General features: G+C 46.6%; 1 protein-coding gene across 4 annotated transcripts in view; it reads left to right on the forward strand.

Moving 5' to 3' along the window:
• HS3ST1 (heparan sulfate-glucosamine 3-sulfotransferase 1) overlaps positions 1-21,882 on the forward strand; it is a 36,312-nt gene extending 14,430 nt beyond the window's left edge. For all 4 annotated transcript variants that reach the window (XM_086407491.1, XM_086407492.1, XM_086407489.1 and 1 more), the window contains one exon: positions 20,487-21,882. In XM_086407491.1, the coding sequence (XP_086263617.1) occupies positions 20,598-21,536 (939 nt within the window). In that variant the 5' untranslated portion in view covers positions 20,487-20,597 and the 3' untranslated portion in view covers positions 21,537-21,882. The remainder of the gene's footprint in view (positions 1-20,486) is intronic.
• The last annotated feature ends 757 nt before the right edge of the window (positions 21,883-22,639 follow it).

A 22,639-nucleotide genomic window follows, 5' to 3' on the forward strand; every position in this document is an offset into this window, starting at 1 on the left:
CCAAGTGGGACAAGAAGCTGAGGGTTGGAGGTGCTGAGATGCAGGGTCTATTCTCGGTGTTCCCGGCTCCTCCGGCGCTGTGACATTGCTGTAATTGACATGGGCTTGGCTGCTTCCCGCAGGAAACGCCTGCCACGGGAGAACAGGATAAACCTCTGCTGTCAGCTCTGCACCCGCTCCTGCCTGGTCCCAGATCTCAGTGCAGGATTGCGCAACAAAATATGGATCTATGCGCGGAGAAGGCAGAAAAAAAAAAAGCCTGCCTTTGCAGCTGCTGAAAGTGAAAGTACCGTTAAAATAAACAGAAACAGGAGTCTTTGAGAGAAGCCTGAGGTTTTAGTCCAGATTTGTGAGTTCAGATGGGCAGCTGTCGGTGGTGGTCCATCAGGGAATGAAAGTGACCTGAGTCGGTCTCTGGGTAACATCAGTGCCACCTGGTGCTTTGTTTTCTCATGAGCCCTCTGGTTGCAGGCAGCCCTGTGTGCACCAGCCTTCCCCCAGCCTGGCAGCCCCTGTTCCAAGGACTGCTTTACATTATTTAGTCTTGAAAGTGGGCTTCCCCCGTGGCTCAGCTGGTAAAGAATCCATCTGCCAATGCAGGAGACACAAGAGACGTGGTTTCAATCCCTGGGTCAGGAAGATCCCCTGGAGGAGGAAATGGCAACCCACTCTAGTCTTCTTGCCTGGGAGATCCCATGGACAGAGGAGCCTGGAGGGCTACAGTCCGTAATGTGGCAAAGAGTTGGATATAACTGGGCACACATGCACACACACACAGTCTTGAAAGTCAAGCTTGCCTTGACCTTACTCTGCTCCCAGCCACGCTTCCTGGCTGTACAGATTCCAGCAGAAGCTGCAGAAGGGCTCAGGGTTGGCATGGAGCCACTTAGGAGGATGCCAGTTACACCAGCCACCAGACCCTGATGATTGAAACAATCTCGTGTTCAGAATTGCCTTCACCTGCCGCCTTTTCTTACTTGAAGAGTTCTTTACAGTCCTCTGCAAAGATGGTGCCAAGGCTAATTATCTCATAAACGTTGTCCTTTAAAAATATTAGATTAAGAGCCACTTTGTGCTCTTTATTCTGCTATTTTCTTTGTTTTCTCTCTCTCTCTGTGAATGGCTCTCAATGCTCAAAATTTTCCGCTTTCCCTAAAGAATACTTTTCCTTACATGTCAGTTTTTGGAATGTTGCGATTCCTTTCTTTACTTAGGACCATTATTTAAGTAGGCTAGATGTTATAAAAATCTGAATTTTAATTGCTATTATTGTCCTTTTACTTCTCTTTTCAAGCTGATGTCATCATGCTACTGTTACTCTGGTATTTTTGAACTCCTTTGTCTTGAGGGTTTAACCTTGTATCAGGTGAGCTAAAGTGTTCTTCCTCAATATCTTATTTGAATCTTACAGTCACTCAACAATGTAGGAACCACCTCCTTTTTTGCGTATGTGGGTGCTTAGTTGTATCCAACTCTTTGCAACCCCATGGACTGCAACCCATCAGGCTCCTCTGTCCATGGGATTTCCCAGGCAAGAATACTAGAGTGAGTTGCCAGTTCCTTCTCCAGAGGATCTTCATGATCCAGAGATTGAACCCGCATCTCCTGCATTGGCAGGCGGATTCTCTACCACTGAGCCACACCTGGGGAGCCCCCTACTTTCTTTAGATGGGAAAAATAAGACCCAGAGAGATGTGTGACTTTTTTCATGATCAAATAACTAAGCCAGGATTTAAACCCCAGCAGATATCAACTCACTTGCTTTGATCTTCCCACACCATTCTATTTATTTCTCTGTTTATATGCTTTACCCTGGATGTCATTTTAAAGCATATTGAACTTGGTTTTTGTCCTCACCAGACTTCTAAGTGTTCCCTAGGTGTTTTTTCCATGAAGTATGTCCCAAACTTCCTCTTCCTGGCTTCCTTTATTTGCTAAAATAGTGTTCATCCCAGATCCTCCTCCAACTAATTGGGCCAAAAGTGTCTATTTTCCACATCCATCTTCCTCTGTCCACAGTGGGCCACTGGGGGCTGTGGAGGGACCTGTCTCCTTCTTGTATCCCTGACCAGTGTCCAGAAGGGACCTGTGCTCTGGAGACCTGGTATCCCTGTCCTGAGCAAACGATGTAGTCTCCTGGATGGTATCTGAGAGAAGAAAGAGGGTAATGTGTGTAAGAAGAAATCTTGAAATTTAATTTAGTGACCCACATTATTAAATGTCTTTCTTCCTGTGACTGTAAATACTTGAAAGACACTTGTGGAAAGCCAACCAGAAATGTCAGCATAATCATCAATACCTCATTTAATGGGAACTGTTGAGCTTGGGCCAAGCCCCTCATTTGCCCCAACATATGGGACACCAGATGCTGAAGAATTGGTACTTTTGAACTGTGGTGTTGGAGAAGACTCTTGAGAGTCCCTTGGACTGCAGGAGATCAAACCAGTCCATCCTAAAGGAAATCAATCATGAATAATCATTGGAAAGAGTGATGATAAAGCTGAAGTTCCAGTACTTTGGCCACCTGATGCAAAGAACTGACTCATTGAAAAAGACCCTGGTGCTGGGAAAGATTGAGGGCAGGAGGAGAAGGGGATGACAGGGGATGAGATGGCTGGATGGCATCACCAACTCGATGGACATGAGTTTAAGCAAGCTCCAGGAGACGGTGAAGGACAGGGAAGCCTGTAGTGCTGCAGTCCATGGGGTTGCAAAGAGTCGGACAGGACTGAGTGACTGAACAACAGCGAATGCTGGTTTGAGTTTGATCCTAGTCTGAAGCACAAAGCCAGGGCATCAAGTTCACACCGGCTGATGGGGAAATGAAGGTGATTGTCAACATGGGAACTCTGTGTGGCTCAGTGACCAAGATGGCTGTAGTGATTTATTCTTTGACATCTTTGAAAATGTCCCTTTGGAAATGCATTGTCATAGAAACATCTCACAGGCAAGACCTCAAGGTGTGTGTTAGCTCCCCTAGTGCCTTGATTGTCTTGAGAGGATGTAAAAGTTGCAGAAAGTCTTAAAAACCTGGTCTGTCATCAGAGCTCCAACACAAAAACACACACGCATACACATACATACAGATTTTATGTAGCAAATTCCTTTCAGAGGATGAACCTTCATGATGTGTGTGTGTGTGTGCTCATTTTTTCCAGGCAGGAATTGTGAGGCCGGTGGCCATTTCCTACTCCAGGGGATATTCCCAACCCAGGGATCGAACCCACGTCTCTTGTATCTCCTGCATTGGCAGGTGATTTTTTTTTTTTTTTTTAACCACTGATGCCACCTAGGAAGCCTGAACCCTATTGAAGTCCCGTCAAATCAAGTTGACACCATGAAAGAAGGAGCAATGAGAAGTTCACACGCAGACTCCTGTCTCTTCTCTCCCTCTCCCAACACCTTTGCTTCTTCCTTCTTGTTCACGAAGACTTGGAGGAAGAAATTCTGCCTATTATTGGGACATGAGGACTCATTCCCACACCATTTTCCCGCCTTTGGTTTTGACAAACAGAACAAACTATTTCTAAATGTAACTTTGTTACAGTTCTTCTTGTCTCTTGACACATTGATATGACCAAAATAATTTGATGTTGATGTATGTATACCCATCATTCTGTTGTCTGTGAATCTTTATGCTAGTAAGCTGTGCATTCATGGCCATTTCTCAGCCCTAACCTCAGTGCAGTTATCACGTATGTTGCCTCCTCTCTCTCATCTGCCCCCGAAAAACACCCTATACCCCTGCATATACCCGAGTTATTGGAGGGAAGGAACAAGGATGCAAGCTGTGTCTTTTAATTCCCCAGGGTCTGAGACACAGCAAATCCCTTTAGGTCTTGGCTGGGTTCTGGGTACGTTGGGCCAGCTGATGATTGTGTTTTGCACTTGCTACTATTCTTTAAAGATTGCATCTTCACTGATTTAGGAAGAGACTGGATGTTATGTGTGATCAGGACCAAGAAGCGGGACCCCTCTGGCAGCCCTCTGTCCTTTTCTGTTGTCTTAAGGAATTCTGCTCACTCCCAAACTACCCTCCCAAACATATCTAAGCAAAAGTCCTGAACTCAACTGCCTCCATCCAGCCCAGAAGGTGCTGAGGCTCACCCTTTGGAGTTGGGTGTGGGGGAAAGTTTATCCCATGACACACAACCCCTCAGCCCCCACCCCAGCTGGAAGGACTTGGTCTACTTTGTATATTTTCCTTTCATTGAGAAGCTTTTATATAATGCTATTTTTCTTCATCTTTTTTTTCCCCCTGGGGGTGATGAAGCCTCCTTCAGAGGGTTCCCCTCTCCTGCATATCCACCTCTTAATCAGGTCCTGGGTTTCAATAATATTTGTTGATTGAATGCTGAATATGATCTGAATAGAACCAGAGCAACAGGTAGCTTGGGAGACCCTACACCTGTCAGTACAGGAGACATAAGAGACGTGGGTTCAATCCCTGGGTTAGGAAGTTCCTCTGGAATAGGAAATGGCAACCCACTCCAATATTCTTGCCTGGGAAATTCCATGGACAGAGGAGTCTGGCGGGCTACAGAGTCGCAAAGAGTAGGACATGACTGAAGTGGCTTAACACACACACACCCTCAAAGGGAGTCCTTCCTGCTAGAAGCTATATGATTTTTCTGAATATCAAAAGGACCTCAGAAGTGTAGAAATTCAATATACATTGCTCCCGTTAGCCTATGAAATGGAAAGCTGATGCCAAGTGACAAAACATTATTAAGATTTATTTTTAACAGTGACTGTTTTGTTTAGAATCTTGGATAATAGTGTCTTGCTTTGACAGACAAGAATGTTTCTTAATTCTCTAAAGCCTTCATATTATAGATGGATATAAGAGGGCAGATGTTCTGAGAATTTATGGTCCAATTGTTTTCTTTTGTAAAAGAAGCTTAAGAGTATTTCTGGGTCTTGGCCAAGGTCACACAGAAGTCAGGACAGAACTTGGGACTAGACCCCAGCTCAACACCCTGCTCGCTCTTGTGTATGGGTCCTTTCAAGCCAAGACGACTTTGTGGAGGTGCATTTTATGTACCTGAAATGATCGGTGTTAGAGAAATTGATTATCTGGATTAAAGATGGAAAACAGAGTTCTGCCAGGGCTGATGATCACGCTTGGTGAGGGTTTCTACATGCCTGGCCTCTTCTTGGTGCTTTGTGTATGTGGTAATACCTTCTTTAAGTCTCACAGCAATCCTATAGTATTAATACTGTCATCCGTGCATGTTACATACAAAAACAGAGCCCACAGTGGTCACATGACCTTGGTCACACAGTGGGAGTAAGGGATGGAGCTGGGGTTCAAACCCACACTGTTAACCACCAGCTGGCCCCTCTGAGCTCGTCATTCTTGAAGATTCCTGAATGTCTCCCTCAGATGCCAGATTGTTTCAGATACATTATTTAAGGGGTAATAAATTGAAAATATTTTTAAACTATAAACCACTTTGCAACAGCATGCAGAAAGAATATGTGATCAGGCTGACGATGGTTGAACTGACTGTATAGTATTGTAGTTAATCTGAAGATACTGAAATTTATCACAAGCAATAACAAGAGATCACAGAAAAGGTTGTGTCAAGTGCAAGATCTAGATGTAGTTCTTCTGGACCGATTAAACAGCATTTAAAGATTCCAAGATGACTGAGATAATAAGGCAGATGCTTTCTGTTTAAATTTATTATAGATAAGTTCAAGCTCGATTCAGAGGCAAATGAGACACTAACTCATTTTGTAAAACCTGAAGCTTTAAGAATAAGGAAATATTTAACTTGAATAGTATTTAAAAAAATTTTTTTAAAGTAAGGGATGAACAGAAATCACAGTTCTGTGTGTATGTGTGGGAGGAGGGAGAAAACAGCCGTTACTTTATTCAGTACTGTTACAGGAACAGCAACAACTCAATTCTGAAAAGGAAAAAAAAAAAAAAATTACAGACAATGTAAAATCGAAACCAGCTATGGTGCCGTGCTTTAATTCTGCCCATGCCTGTTTCCCCCTCAGCAACTTGCAGTCAGGGGTATCTCAGTCCTTGCCCAACCCTGGTGTCTTTCAAGGTCAGTACTGAGCTCACACTCAAATGTCTGTTTTTAAATGATCACGTTAAACCAAGAACACGCATATCCAAGAGGAAAGACAAAAACAAGCTCTTGGACCAAGAGTGAGCAGTAGTTTCCAAGATTTTCCATTAACGTGTCCCAACTTGGAGTCTGTGAGTGGCGTTTCTGGGACTCAGGCTGAGGAATTTTTCCTTTGTTCTATTGCCAGGGCTCTTTCCCCTCCCTGTGCTTCTGAATTTCAAGTTGTGGCCCCTACGGGCTCCTGCAGTCTCGTATCATCTGCCACTTTTCCCCAAAGACCTTACCTCCACAGCCAACCCCAGCACGGGCTGAGTCCCTGCCCCCTGCCCAGCCCTGATTCTGCTGCAAACTCTTTCTGGGCTGATTGTCCCTGGGGACTTCCTGCCAAGCAGACCCCAAGCCTCCTCCTGGATTATTTCTGGCCACTGATGTTGATTCCTTTTAGTGCAATGATGCCAGGCCCTCCCTGTCTTCTTCCTGTGTGGCTTCTCTCCCCTGTGCTCTGATACAGCGGTGCCTAATCCCTGATCACCCTGGACACCGTAATAGGTTTCCTTCCACAGGTATCTTCTACATTACAGGGTGCTCTGAGGGCAGTGACTGGGTCATTTCTGTGTCCCAGGAATTCCCCTCCTCCAGGGGATCACATTTTGTTGGAACTCTTCACTGTGACCCGTCTTTCTTATATGACCCTGCACGACACGATTCATAGCTTCATAGAGTTACACAAGCCCCTTCGCCATGACTAGGCTGTGCTGCATGAAGGGGATGGAAGCATCATGCTGCTGCTGCTAAGTCACTTCAGTCGTGTCCGACTCTGTGCAACCCCATAGACAGCAGCCCACCAGGCTCACCCGTCCCTGGAATTCTCCAGGCAAGAACACTGAAGTGGGTTTCCATTTCCTTCTCCAGTGCATGAAAGTGAAAAGTGAAAGTGAAGTCGCTCAGTCGTGTCTGACTCTTTGCAACCCCATGGACTGCAGCCTACCAGGCTCCTCCCTCCATGGGATTTTCCAGGCTAGAGTATTGGAGCATCATAGGTGTCTTGTAAAAGTGTGAAGTGATCACCTGTGGGAAAGCATAGACCTGAGGCATCAGTCTTTGCAGACTTGCCTTCTAATCCTTTCATTTAAAAAAAAAAAAAAATCTTCACCTTTTTGAGCATCCATAAAAATCAAGAACTTTCATATAAGTATCCATAATAGAGTCTCAAAAAATCCAAAGATCATACGACACTGGTCCCTCTTCCCCAAAAACACCGGCCAGAGTTATGGCAGCAGCTTGCTCATTACACCGCCTGTGTACACACGGGGCTGCTTGCTGCTTTCCTTCGCCCCAGCCACCCAGTTTCCAAGGTTCATGTCACCTGCCTGGATCCAGGAGACCGTGGTGTGCCACCCTGGGAAGACTCACCCAGTGGAAACAGTCCCAGGCAGACTCTTTCTTTCTTCTTTCCCCTAAGGGCTGTGTATCAGCCCTGGTGGCTCAGATGGTAGAGAATCTGCCTTTAATGTGGGAGACCTGAGCTCAGTCCCTGGGTTGGGAAGATCCCTTGGAGGAGGGCATGGAAACCCACTCCAGTATTCTTGTCTGGAGAATCCCCAGGGACCAAGGAGCCTGGTGGGCTACTGTCCATGGGCCATGGGGTCGCAAAGAGTCAGAAACACCTGAGAGACTAAGCACGGCATAGCACGTGAGTGTGCTCCGCAGCTGTAACAAAATGCCAGAGGCTGGGTGGCTTAAACAACAGCAAGTATTTATTCTTCCCAGCTCAAGTTCAAGATGCGAACAGATTCAGTTCTTGGTGAGAGCTCTCTCCAGGTTGCAGATGGTTACCATCTAGCATTGGGGCTTCCCCGATGGCTCAGTGGGTAAAGAATCTGCCTGCAATCCAGGAGACACAGACGATGCAGTTTCGATCCCTGGGTTAGGAAAATCCCTGGAGGAGGAAATGGCGACCCACTCCAGTATTCTCGTTTGAAAAATCCCATGAACAGAGGAACCTGATGAGCTACGGTCCACAGGTTCACAAAGAGGCAGACACGACTGAGCAACTAAGCAAGCAAGCAAGAGCATGCTCAGGTGGCAGAGACAGAGCACGAATCTCTCTCCCTCTTTTCCCAGGGACGCTCATCTCATTACGGGTCTTATCCTCAGGACTTTATCTAACTCTAATTACTTCCCCAAGGCCCCATCTCCAAATATCCACCACACCAGAGACAAGGGCTTCAACCTATGAAATTTGAGAGGCAACATCATTCAGTCTATCCAGCCTGGCTCAAGAAATGAGACAAATTCACCCTCCACCTTTGCGTATCCAGGGGAAGAATTTACTTTGACTTGTATATATTTATTTTCAGTGGCAACTATTCTAGGGCTCCGTGACCCCAAATAAAAGAAACACAGGTTCCCGTGTGTTTGGGGTTCAGTGCATGGGTATCAGCAGACGTTGCTTTCTGATTCATTTCAGCCCCTGCACCCTTGACCTTGGGGCTCTGGTCCTCTGTGACCTGTGTCCTAATCAACAGGGATGCAGAAAGGACAGGGGGTTCTTTGGCCTCTGAAGCTCTGTGTCTCTTTCCTGTCCATTTCCGGGGAAATGGATTGCATGGGTGCTGGCCATGAGTGGGGTGATGAGGACTGTCCACCTCGTCCAGGGACGTTCTCACAGTCAGATGGCACCTGTGGGGAGATTGGCTCATACCTGGAGCGGGAGCTGAGCCGTGCGTATCCGAGCGCACCGAGGCAGTTGAGATCCTGTCTCCCGTCTGCTGGCACGGCCCCCTTTTCCACTCAGCTGCACTGAGTAATAAGAGAGGCCCCGTCCGCCCTCCCGTCACGGAGCTCAGCCTGTGCCAGTGTGTTTCTGCTTCTAATGAAGGATTTATTTAGGTCACCACTGCCTCCTGTGCACAGCACCACAGATTAAACATGAAGGGGGTGGAGGGGTCCTCTTCATCCCTCCTGCACACACCTGGCCACCTATCATTCAGGCAGGGGGCCTTTCTGGAGGACCCTCTGCGAGCCCCTCCCCAGACAGAGAGCCTGGATCGCCCCTGTGTGCCACTGTCCTTTCTCCTGCAAGCCTCTGTCTGGTTGAGTCACTGCAGTACTTTGGATCATGAACAAATGCGTTTGACTAATTATCATCCTTGATTCCCATTTATATCACACAGCCTCCCCCCTTTTTTTTTTTAAGAGACAAAAATAGCTGCCACGATTGAAGGGCTTGCCATCGGCCAGGCAATATGGCAACATCGTAAGCACCCTCATAGGCTGTTCTGTTTAATCCTTCCAATAGTGTACGTTGGCCAGGACATTCGATCGAAGGCTCTGGGTTTTCAGTGCTCTCTCGTGGATTTTAAGTTATAAAGCTGAGATTTGCGCCTGGGTTTTTGGCTCTAAATCCTCTGAATTCCAGCATCGGCCCTCCACCCCTGTCCACAGATAACACCACCTCTGTGACCAGACTGATCCCTCTCTATTTTGTCTCCTGCAATTGTTTCCAGCCTTGGATTTAAAAACAAACTACCCTAATAACCATAGGAGACCAAATCCAAAGGCAGCCTTCCCAGCCCAAGGCCAGGGGCATCAGGCTCCGAATCTGAATGGATGCAGTTGTTCCAAGCTCAGGGAGTTCTTTAGTTTTTACCATTCCAAAGGCTGTGGGTGGGCAGACCGGTTCTCCAGGCAACTGGTTAGAAATGCAGACTCCCAGGCCTCTGCCCAGAACTCTTGGATTAGAATCTGCATTTTGAACTACATCCCCAGGGAATCGATGTGCACTTGTAAGCCTGGAAAGTGCCTGGCGAAGGTGATGGAGCAGCCAGAGCTCCTGGTGGGGATGTGGGGAGCTTTAATTGACTCCAACTTGCAACGCCTTGCCCAGATCCTTCAACCTAATCTCTCACCTAATTTGGAAAAGTATATCCTGTGGGTTGACTTCAGGCTACTTATGGGGCAGTTGGCATTTATCATCCATCGTTGGATCAGGGAATTCTCAGAAGCTTGGAAATAACATGGTGATTGAAATCCACTGGCCCCAAATTCTTGCCCCACCATGCTGCCCTCCTGGGCTGACCCAGGCACCTCCTTCCTTCAATTCCGGGGAGTTGCATTCATTATCCAGGTACCCTTCTGTATATATGGAGCCTCCCGTGTCATGGAGGTAACAGAGCCTAGAAAGTGGAGGAGGGAGTGTTGGAACAGTCCTGGTCTTTTTCAAGAGGAAAATAGGGCTGGTTACTCCTCCTTTTCCCAGGCAGTCAGTGTGGCCCAGAGAAACTTTTTTTCTTTAAATTGGAATATGATTGCTTTGCAACGTTGTGTTTATTTCTGCTGTACAGCAGAATGAATCAGCTATCCGTATACATATAACCCCTCTTTTTTGAATTTCCTTCCCATTTAGGTCACCACAGAGCACTGAGTGGTATTCCTTCTGCTATACAGTAGGTCTTCCTTAGTTATCTATTTTATACATAGTACCAATATGTATTGGAGAAGGCCGTGGCACCCCACCCCAGTACTCTTGCCTGGAAAATCCCATGGACAGAGGCACCTGGTAGGCTGCAGTCCATGGGGTCGCGAAGAGTCTCACAGGACTGAGCGACTTCACTTTCACTTTTCACTTTCATGCATTGGAGAAGGAAACAGCAACCCACTCCAGTGTTCTTGCCTTGAGAATCCCAGGGATGGGGGAGCCTAGTGGGCTGCCGTCTATGGGGTCGCACAGAGTTGGACACGACTGAAGCGACTTACAGTGCAGTGCAGTACCAACATGTATAAAACAGATATATATCAACGTTCCTGTGTCAGTCCCAATCTCCCAATTCACCCCAATCCCCCCTTGGTATCCACATGTTTTCTGCATCTGTGCCTTTATTTCTGCTTTGTAAATAAGATTGTCTATACCAATATTTTTTTCCGATTCTACATATATGCATTAATATTCCATCCTTGTTTTTCTCATTCTGACTGACTTCTCTCTGTAGTAACATTATGTGAACTGACCTTGCGTCTTTTGTACCCTGAGCTCTTTTCTACCCCCAACTTACCTCACAGCAATTACCATGAGTAAATTCAAGCAAAAGTCAATGTCAACAGCTGTTGACAAGTGTCATGTGTAGGCAGTTTCAAGAAAATAAATATTTATGGGAGTCTTGAGATCTCTCTGTCCTTCTGTAGACTGACAGGCAGGAGCTAAATCTGCTTCCTCTTTCTTGGTTTCCACGATGACCTGCCAAGGATGGAAAGTTGACCCTGCTGCCACATGCTCTTAAATTAGCTAGGCAGAGGTAAAGGTCTCCTAAAGGCAAACAAAACATCATCTACCGTTGATTGCTCAGAAGTTTGGTTGGATACAGAAAGGACGGTTCTCATCAAACCGTCTTTACTTGGGTATTACTGCATGCCAGAAAGTTAAATCACTCGACACTCCAGCATGTGTGGAGAGAGGCAATTCTTGGAGAGTAACACAAGAGCTCTCCTCCTTTCTGCTGTGTTATCAGGCTTGGAGCAAGCTTGCCCCCTCTGCCTGGGATGTGCTCACCGCAGCCCAAGGAAGGCATCTCCACTCAGAGGCAAAGCACACTTCTTGCTCCTGTGACGTTTTTGTTCTAGTTCAGTTGCTCAGTTGTGTCCGACTCTTTGTGACCCCAGAGAACGCAGTACGCCAGGTTTCTCTGTCCTTCACCATCTCCCGGAATTCGCCCTAACTCGTGTCCATCGAGTCGGTGATGCCCTCCAACCATCTCACCCTCTGTCGCCCCCTTCTCCTGCTTTCAATCCTTCCCAGCATCAGTATCTTTTCCAGGGAATCGGCTCTTCACATCAGGTGGCCAAAGTACTGGAGTTTCAGCTTCAACATCCGTCCTTCCAATGAATATTCAGGGTTGATTTCCTTTAGGATTGACTGGTTTGATCTCCTTGCAGTCCAGGGGACTCTCAAGAAACTTCTCCAGCACCACAGTTCAAAAGCATCAATTCTTCGGCACTCAGCCTTCTTTATTTGAGAAGGTCTTTTAATCTTACTCAGCTGAGCCACAAGGGAAGCCCAAGAATATTGGAGTAGATAGCCAATCCTTTCTCCAGCCTTCTCCAGTGATCTTCCTTACCTAGGGATCGAAACGTGGTCTCCTGCATTGCAGGCAGATTCTTTACCAACTGAGCTATCAGGGATAAAGAATCTGCCTGCAGTGCGGGAGACCTGGGTTTGATCCCTGGGTTGGGAAGATCCCCTGGAGAAGGGAAAGGCTACCCACTCCAGTATTTCGGCCCAGAGAATTCCATGGACTGTGTAGTCCGTGGCATCGCAAAGAGTCGGACACAACTGAGCGACTTTCATTTTCACTTTAACCTTAATAGTGTGTTTCTGTGTCTGCCTTGGGGAGAAAGGCAGGCCATTAGCATTCGTAGTATGCCCTGTAAATGCCAGACATCGCCCTGTCTCTTTGGCATGGGTAATCTATTGGAATCATGATAGCATCCCTATGAAGTAGATTTTAGCCCGTTTTGCAGAATGGCACACTGAGGCCCAAAGAGATGAGAAGCTAACCTGAGCTCAGCTAGCTATAAGAATTCTAGCCTGGGTCTGTCCAGTTGCTTTTCTATTACCACTCACTGCCCTTTTATTGCTTACAAATATATAAGATAAAAGAAGAATAGCCACCCCCTTGATACTGTTACAAGTATTTGGAGGGATAATTTCTACATGAGGGCTTACTGCCTGACACGCGGTGGACACTCAGGGAGAGAGTAATTGCTTCCTTTCCAACCCTTCTGTCAAATCCCTTGGATGACTTTGGTCCCCCAGATAACCATCCTTGTCATCCAAGACCATCTTTTTCTGAGGGGCGAAAAGGTTTTCCTGCAGACAGAAGGACCACAAGCACCGCTGTGCTTGATGTACTGAATGTCCCTCCTGTGAAATATTCTAGTTCTTTAATTTTATCCATGAACATGTTCTAGTGATGGAGCTGAGAGCAGATGTGTTGTAGTGGTTACATTTGAAATCTCGGTCATAATGTGAATTTTGTGGTAAGACTTAAGAAGAAAATTAAAATATTTTTGAAGGGTTATCTCACTAGTTCCCATCCTTTTTTAATGAAAATGCATTCTAGGCTCTCAGGCGATTTTGTCCGTCCTCCAGGAGAAATTTTGAGCCCCCTTCTCAACATCTGGTTCCTATTTGATCCTCTAGGGAGGAAAGCTTGCTACTTTTTGCCACTGTCTTTTTCATAAGTGGCAAATGGTTAAGTTTCTCTTTCTGCTGAATGAAAAGCCTCTGTCAGTGCCTTCCGTCATTTGCCTGACTTGCCGCTACATCCAATGTGTTCATTCAGCAAACAGCATCTCTAGCACCCACTGGGTACCAGCAATCACACCAGCCCCCGAGGATGCAGCAGCGGGAGGTAGGATGCTGATAAGGAAGCTCTGAATTGACTTTATTGGGTGGAGAGGCAGGCAGTAAACAAGCAAACATAATTTTGGATAGTATATCAGGAATATAAAACAAGATGATGGGAAAGAAAGTGATTAAAGGCGAGAGGTTGAGCTCATGTTGCCGAGGAAAGCCAGCGTTTGAAATAAAATCCGTGACGGGACAGCCAGCCTCAGGAAGCATGTTGGGGGATGGAGCATCCTGGAAAGACGGAGCAGAGAAGGCCAAGGCACAGAGCTGGTGTGAGCTTGGTACCATCAAATGAACTGGAAGGCCCGAGCTTGGCTTAAAAGGGCAGTGAGGTGGGAGGGGCAGACAGATCCTATTCTAGGTTCATTCCTGACCCGAAAAGGATTTGCATTTAACTTGTATTTTTTTCACCTCAAAGCATGTGGCTTCCCAGTTCCCTGACCCCATGCCTCCTTCAGTGAAAGCTAAGAGTCTTAACCACTGGACCACCGGGGAAGTTCCCTTGGATTTAATTTTTAATGCAGGAGAATCTCCACCTGGAAAATTCTGTGTCCTTTCCCATGGGTCCCCCGTGCCTGGTGTGTGGTCAGCATCTTCATGTGGAATCCAAGGAAGCCTAGTGCTGCTGATGGGAAAGACTCTTGGCTTCAGAATTTTTGAAACTCAGGGCTTGGTTTATCACTGCAAGATGAAGCAAGCAGCCTGCCTGGTAAAAGGGAGTGAACAGAGAGTGAGTTAGATCTCTTTCAACAGGGAAGGATGGGACTTCTCAGGTGATGCTAGTGGTAAAAGAGCCCACCCTCCAATGCAGGTAAACAGAAGAGACGAGGGTTCGATCCCTGGGTCGGGAGATCCCCTCAAGTAGGAAATGGCAACCCACTCTGGTATTCTTGCCTGGAGAATCCCATGGACAGAGGAGCCTGGTGGGCTACAGTCCTTAGGGATGCAAAGAGATGGACATGACTGAAGAAACCACTCCGTTTCTCTGAGCCTCACTTTCTTGTGACAGGATCAGTTCCGTCCAGCACGCAGTGTGCGTCACATGGGTCCTGTGTGTAAAGTGGCTAGCCTAGTGTCTGCTCAGTAGCAAGTGCTCCGGATGACTGCTGCCAACATTGCTTTTTGGAGGAATGTAGACTGGCCTCCAGGTGCTGTTGAACAGTCTTTGTGCTGATGCCAGCTCAGGCTCCAGACTTCCAGAAGATTCCCTTTGATAGTACCTAGTTTACTTCTGAAGAGAGAATACTCCATTTATTTTTGTGCTGCTTGCAATTTCAAACTTTCCTTCCTGGTTCTTTTCCTGTTTGAGATGCTCCTGATTTGTGAGTGGGGTCAAGGATCTTACTTTTGAAGAAAGCAGGTTCCACAATTAACGAGCTTTCAGAGTAAGAATTGCAACATTGCTCAGTGCTGTGGATCTCTGGGCTGTCCACTCCAGTTGTCAGAAACCACATGTGGCCTTGGGCCCCAGAATCACCTCAGATGGTGATTTCAGCCACGGAATTAAAGGATGCTTGCCCCTTGGAAGTAGAGCTATGACAAACCTAAACACCATATTAAAAAGCAAGCCTGGCTTTGCAAAGGGGTTGCAAAGACTCAGACGTGACTTAGTGACTGGACAACAGCAACAAGAAGCAGCTTTGAGATGTCCTACAAATGTATACACACTGGCTTTTGAAGACTTAAGACAAAAAACTGCAAAAAATCTCCTTCATTTTGTGTTGAAGTAATAATGTTTTGGATAGGGTTACAGAAAATATTCTGTTTTTAAAACAGGGCTCCTGGAAAATGTACAAATGCATATGTGGGTCATTTTAACATCTATAATAAAAGTAACAATGAGATATGATCCATCTTAGGGCAAGCTGTGACTAAGTGTTGGAGACATAAATGAGCAGTGGTTACTGTCAGCTTTGAGAGGGTTGCTCTTACCTTTCGGAGAAGGCAGTAGCACCCCACTCCAGTACTCTTGACTGGAGAATCCCATGGTTGGAGGAGCCTGGTAAGCTGCAGTCCATGGGGTCGCTAAGAGTCTCACAGGACTGAGCGACTTCACTTTCACTCTTCACTTTCATGCATTGGAGAAGGAAATGGCAACCCACTCCAGTGTTCTTGCCTGGAGAATCCCAGGGATGGGGGAGCCTGGTGGGCTGCCGTCTGTGGGGTCACACAGAGTTGCACATGACTGAAGTGACTTAGCAGCAGCAGCAGCAGCAGCTCTTACCTTCCTGAGCAGCTCTTAATGACCTGTGATGATTTGAGGTTTTCTGAATATCTTGTAAAACAGTGTGTTACACTTTTACTTACATAACTCCTTTGGGGAAGGCAGTGTGGTTGGAAGAGTGGAGGGGAGAAGGTATTGGTGAAAGTAGGGAATACCAGATCACCTTACCTGCCTCCTGGGAAACCTGTACGCTGGTCAAGAATCAACAGTTAGAACCAGACATGGAACAGCAGATGGGTTCCAAATTGGGAAAGGAATAGATCAAGGCTGTATATTGTCACCCTGCTTATTTAGCTTATATGCAGAGAACATCATGTGAAATGCCAGGCTGGATGAAGCACAAGCTGGAATCAAGATTGCCAGGAGAAATATCAATAACCACAGATAAGCAGATGATACTGCCCTTATGGCAGAAAACGAAGAGGAACTAAAGAGCCTCTTGATGAAAGTGAAAGAGGAGAGTGAAAAATTTGACTTAAAACTCAACATTCGCAAAACTAAGATCATGGCATCCACCCATCACTTCATGGCAAATAGATGGGGAAACAATAGAAACAGTGTCAGACTTTATTTTCTTGGGCTTCAAAATCACTGCAGATGGTGACTGCAGGCATGAAATTAAAAGACGCTTGCTCCTTGGAAGAAAAGCTATGACCAAACCAGACAGAATATTAAAAAACAGAGACATCACTTTGCCATCAAAGTTCCATCTAGTCAAAGCTATGGTTTTTCCACTAGTCATTTATGGATATGAGAGTTGGACTATAAAGAAAGCTGAGCGCCAAAGAATTGATGCTTTTGAACTGTGGTGTTGGAGAAGACTCTTGAGAGTCCCTTGGACTGCAAGGAGATCCAACCAGTCAATCCTAAAGGAAATCAGTCCTGAATATTCCTTGGAAGGCCTGATGCTGAAGCTGAAGCTCAATTATTTTGGCCACCTGATGCAAAGAGCCAACTCATTAGAAAAGACCCTGATGCTGGGAAAGATTGAAGGCAGGAGGAAAAGGGGATGGCAAAGGATGAGATGTTTGGATGGCATCAGAGACCCAATGGACATGAATGTGAACAAGCGCTGGGAGATAGTGAAGGATAGGGAAGCCTGGAGTGCTGCAGTCCATGGGCTTGTAAAGAGTTGGACACAATTAAGCGACTGAATAGCAACAAGGAGTTTTTAAACTACATACTAGTCTTTTGGTTGTTTTGGAGGGGGGGTTGTTTCAGAGTGGTGGTGTTTTTGTTTTGTTTTTGTAAAAGACAAATTATATTTAGTTTCTTCTCAGGAATTCCCTGGTGGTTTAGTGGTTAATACTTCAGGCTCTCACTGCTGAGGGCCCAGATTTAATCCCCGGTAGGGGAACTAAGATCCCACAAGCCTCGTGGTTCAACCAGAAAAAAAAAAAAAAAAAAGTTTCTTCTTTTTGCTGTCTGCTGGTAACTCCCCTTTAGGAAAGTGATCTCAGATGCTCCCTGTGCTAATCCGCATGCCTCATAATAAAGTGAAAAGAGCATGGATAGTCAAAGGGTGTGGATCTCAGGTCTGGCCTCTGGCTCTGTTCCTTCGGTGTCCCAGGATCGGGCTGTTTTCTGGGATGTGAGGCTGTGAGATGGGGAGAGTGTGGCTGCTCAGTGTGGAAGAGCTGCTCTCTCCCTCACTTCACCCACGTAACACCCTGCACATGCACACACATCTACACACATGTACACATAGATGTGCAGATACACAAGCACACGCGTGCACCTGCTCACATACCCTAAACGTGTGAAAGGCAAGCACAACTGGTCCCTTTGGCTGACCCACACAAGCAGTGGAAAAGGAAATAGAATTTCACTGAGTCATGCTAAAACATGCATTTGACTAAAGCAAATGGCCCATTAAATTGAGCTCATCCAATCAGTAAGACCAACCTTGAACCCCATCTTGTTTGGCCAGCTCTCTGAAACGTTTTTTTTTTTTTTTTTCCTAAATAAGCATGTGGTGATTTTGCAGTTTCCTTTTCCAGTGTTCTATGATTTTCAACTTCTTAATTGTTTGGTCTTGAATATACATTTTTCAAAGTGGTTAATACAATTGATATCTGAAGGATATCAAATCAATTTGATCATAAACAGGGAAGCCCTGTATATTGTTCTTCATTACACATTCAAGACAAATTTTAGTACTTCTCTAGTGGATCAGCCAGTAAAGAATCTGCCTGCAGTGCAGGAAGTCTGGGTTCAATCCCTGGGTCGGGAGGATCCCCTGGAGAAGGGAATGGCAACCCACTCCAGAAGTCTTGCCTGGGAAATCCCATGGACAGTGGAGCCTGGTGGGCTATGTAGTTCATGGGGTCAAAAGAGTCAGTGGAGCCTGGCGGGCTATGTAGTTCATGGGGTCAAAAGAGTCAAACACAACTAGCAACTATACCTCTACCACCAGACAAGTTTTAAACTATTAAAGTGAATTTTAAACCTGGCATAATGAAGATGATGGGCCTTCTTGATGGAAAATGTGTTTTCTGGCTTTGTAAGTCCTACAGTCCCCAAACTGGGCCTGTCTCCAACTCTCCCTAAGCTGTGTTTAGACAGAGATTATTTAAAACAGAGCTTCCAATCGCCTCTTTCCTGGAGAGGGTCAAACACGGATTGCTGCTTATCAGCCCCGTAAAAACATCAACCGTGGCTCATGTGTCTTGGGGGCCCATACGCTGCAGCTCAGCAGTGCCTGTGCTCCTTAGGGACTTTAACGCCCAAATGTGATAAATCTCAGAGTTAAAGGAGGAGAAGGCATAAAGCAGGCAGTTCATGGGAAGAGCCCTGCGTTTAGAGCTTTAAATTTAGACCGTGAATCTTGAAGTGGAATAAATTTTTGTGTCCCTGGGCAAGACCCTCATCTATAACTGTCCTGCATTTCTACTTTCCACTGCCGTGTTGGGGTGACATTCCACTGAGCAGACTGCAAGACTCGCTCTTTATAAACAGTTAACCTTTGCTTGTGTGAAAGTTTTTTGTTCCTTCCAGTAACCTCACCTGTTCATCCCTCCAGGCCCACTGCACACACTTGCTCTACTAGGAAGACATCCCTAATTGTTTCAGGCAAAATGAAGGAACGCAGGTCCTCAAAGTACCTGAACTGTGATCATAACGGATACCATACTGATGCTTGCAGTCAGGTTGTGTCGGTTAACTTTTGCCAAATTTGTACTGCAATACAAACCAGCCCCAAACTCAACAGCTTAAAACCACAAGCATGCATTCTCACACACGAGGGAAATGGCTAGGCTGCACACATGGGGTGGCTCTATGCCAAGTGCGGTTTGTCTTTCTCCTGGGACCTGGGCACATTTTTGTTGTTGTTGTTCATCACAATGGTGTAAGGACTGAGGACATGTGAAAACACACTCCTCTTAAGGCCTCTGCTGGGCACTGGCACACTGTCGTTTCTGCCCACGTTGTTGTGCATTCACTAAGTCGTGTCCAGCGCTTTGCAATGCCATGGACTGTAGCACACCAGCCTCCTTTCTCTTCCACTATCTCCCTGAGTTTGCTCAAACTCATGTTCATTGAGTCAGTGATGCTATCTAACCATCTCATCCTCTGCAGCCCCCTTCTCCTTCAGCCCTCAGTCTTTCCCAGCATTGGGGTCTTTTCCAATGAGTGAGCTCTTTGCATCCAGGGCCAAAGTATTGGAGCTTCAGTTTCAGCATCAGTCCTTCCGATGAATATTCAGGGTTGATTTCCTTTAGGTTTGACTGGTTTGGGCTGAGTTCCAAGGAATTGATGCTTTTGGATTGTGGTGCTGGAGAAGACTCTGGAGAGTCCTTTGGACTGCAAGGAGCTCAGACCAGTCAATCTGCCCACGTGCCACTGGCCAAATCTTAAAATCACTGGGAAGTACGTTCCCCTCTGCACTGAGGCCACAGCAAGAACTGGATCCAGGGACAAGTGAACAACAGGAACTAACCGTTCCATTTTTCAAACAAGTTCGCCGGTCCTATTAAATCAGAAGCCCCTCATGGGTAGGGGAGCAGAAACCATGGCTGCTTCGCTGTCTCTTGCCCCTCTGCCTGGGGCTCGAAGCTAGTTGCTATTCACTGATGTTTCCTGAGGTCCAACAGACCTTCCCAATCTTTTTCCTTTGTAGCAAAGTTTGGCAAAATAGGACTACAGGCCAAATCTGGCCTGGTTTTTGTGTCAATAAAGCACTAAACATATAAATATTGGGGGGAAAAAAAGTAAAAGAATAATAATTTTTAATGATCCATGAAAATGATACGGAATTCAAATGTCAGTGCCCATAAATAAGACTTTATTGGAACACAACTACACCCAAGTCTCTGTGCATTGACTGTGGACACTTAAGAGAAAATCAACATAGCTGAAAGAGTTCCCATGGAGACTATATGTCCCCCAAAGCCTAACCATTTACTCTCTTGCCTGGTGCAGAAACTGTTTGACACCCTTGCTTGATAGGATAAGTGAAAGTGAAAGTCACTCAGCCATGTCACACTCTTTGCTACCCGACCCTGTGGACTCCTCTGCCAGGCTCCTCTGCCCATGGGATTCACCAGGCAACAATACTGGAGCGGGTTGCCATTTCCTTCTCCAAGGGATCTTCCCCATCCAGGGATCAAACCTGGGTCTCCAGCATTGCATGCAGATTTTTTACCATCTAATAAAGAAACAGAAAACCCCGAGGAGCTGAATGTCTTGCCAAAGATGACAGAGTTGTCAGCTTGATTAAGCCAAGTATTTACGTGGGGTTAATATTTTCCCCTTTGTTTCCTAGTAATCAGAAGCCTGCAATACCCATGTGTCACTGATCTGGAGACGACCCCCCGCGGGCAGCACTTCATGACCCAGCGGCGCCCGGCCCAGTGAAGCCACCGTGGTGTCCGGCATGGCCCCGCTGCTCCTGGGCGCGGTGATGCTGGTGGCCCAGCTCCAGCTAGTGCCTTCCCGCCCCGCGGTGGTGCCAGGGGACGAGCCGGGCCTGCCGGAGCTGGTGCGGAAAGCGGCAGCCCTCCAGGAGGAGATCTCCGACGGCGCAGCCCCCAATGGCTCCGCCCAGCAGCTGCCGCAGACCATCATCATCGGAGTGCGCAAGGGCGGTACCCGCGCACTGTTGGAGATGCTCAGCCTGCATCCGGACGTGGCGGCCGCCGAGAACGAGGTGCACTTCTTCGACTGGGAGGAGCACTACAGCCAAGGCCTGGGCTGGTACCTCAGCCAGATGCCCTTCTCTGCCCCACACCAGCTCACGGTGGAAAAGACCCCTGCGTACTTCACGTCGCCCAAAGTGCCTGAGCGCGTCCACGGCATGAACCCGGCCATCCGGCTGCTGCTTATCCTGCGGGACCCGTCGGAGCGCGTGCTATCCGACTACACGCAAGTGTTCTACAACCACGTGCAGAAGCGCAAGCCCTACCCGTCCATCGAGGAGTTCCTGGTGCGCGACGGCCGCCTCAACGTGGACTACAAGGCTCTCAACCGCAGCCTGTACCACCTGCACATGCAGAACTGGCTGCGTTTCTTCCCGCTGCGCCGCATCCACATCGTGGACGGCGACCGCCTCATCAGGGACCCCTTCCCCGAGATCCAGAAGGTGGAGCGGTTCCTGAGGCTGTCGCCGCAGATCAACGCCTCCAACTTCTACTTTAACAAAACCAAGGGCTTCTACTGCCTGAGGGACAGCGGCCGGGACCGCTGCTTACACGAGTCCAAAGGCCGGGCGCACCCCCAAGTGGACCCCAGACTCCTCAATAAACTGCACGAATATTTTCATGAGCCAAATAAGAAATTCTTTGAGCTTGTCGGCAGAACATTTGACTGGCACTGATTTTTTTTTTTTTTTCCGATAAGCTAGGCTCGGAACCTTTCCTATTGTAAGTTCTGGTGTACATCTAGGGTGGGGGAAAGAATTTTAAAAGGGCATTTAAGTATAATTTATTTGTAAGATCCATAAATTACTTCTGTACAGTATTAGATTCACAATTGCCATATATACTAGTTATATTTTTCTACTTGTTAAATCGAGGGCATTTTGTATTGTTTTTCATGGTTGTTAACATGTGTAATATGTCTCTATATGAAGGAACTAAAATATTTAACTGCAAAAAAAAAAAGAAAGAAATTCTGGAGATGCAGTCTTTTTTGAATATAATTAACTTGCCCCCAACTCCAAATAGCTGTGTGTGTTCATTCATCGCGTATATTTCTTTGTTATGCTTTAAAAAAAATGTTTTTCATAGTTATTACCTTCCTCTCCCCTTCTCTCCTGTCTTCATTGTCGTTTAAATTTTTAATGTCTCCCTGAGGTCATCAGATTTATTTTTTACTTGCATTGTGAGACTTATCTTCATTGAGATGCCTGTTATTCTTGGAGGTGACAGTTTCACCCATTTCCAGCTTTAGCAGGTCCCTGAGTGTGGATTCTAACTCCACGTAAACTCCAAGAGGACAAAGCAATTAAGCTGGAGAAGTTAGTTGCTAACCAGCAAGAGACTTGCTTCAAAGAGTGCTTACACTTCCTTCTGATTGCAGCAATAGATGAAACAACAATAAAGGAAATTAAACCTGGCTTTCAGAATGATCTTGGGGCTGTGTACTTTGCCCCAGGTGGCAGTGGGTCTCCAGAAAGTCACTTAGAATAGAAAAGAGGAATTGCAGAATCTTTGCATGTCCCCATCTGTGAAAAGCTGACTAAAGGGATAACCGTTTGCTTGGGCTGCTGCTGCTGCTAAGTCGCTTCAGTCGTATCCGACTCTGTGTGACCCCACAGACGGCAGCCCACCAGGCTCCCCCATCCCTGGGATTCTCCAGGCAAGAACACTGGAGTGGGTTGCCATTTCCTTCTCCAATGCGTGAAAGTGAAAAGTGAAAGTGAAGTCGCTCAGTCGTGTCCGACCCTCAGCGACCCCATGGACTGCAGCCTTCCAGACT

Source organism: Bos grunniens, chromosome 6, assembly GCF_055505025.1.
Source record: "Bos grunniens cultivar Pamir isolate PY7600 chromosome 6, Bosgru_T2T1.0, whole genome shotgun sequence".
Taxonomy (NCBI): Eukaryota; Metazoa; Chordata; class Mammalia; order Artiodactyla; family Bovidae; genus Bos; species Bos grunniens.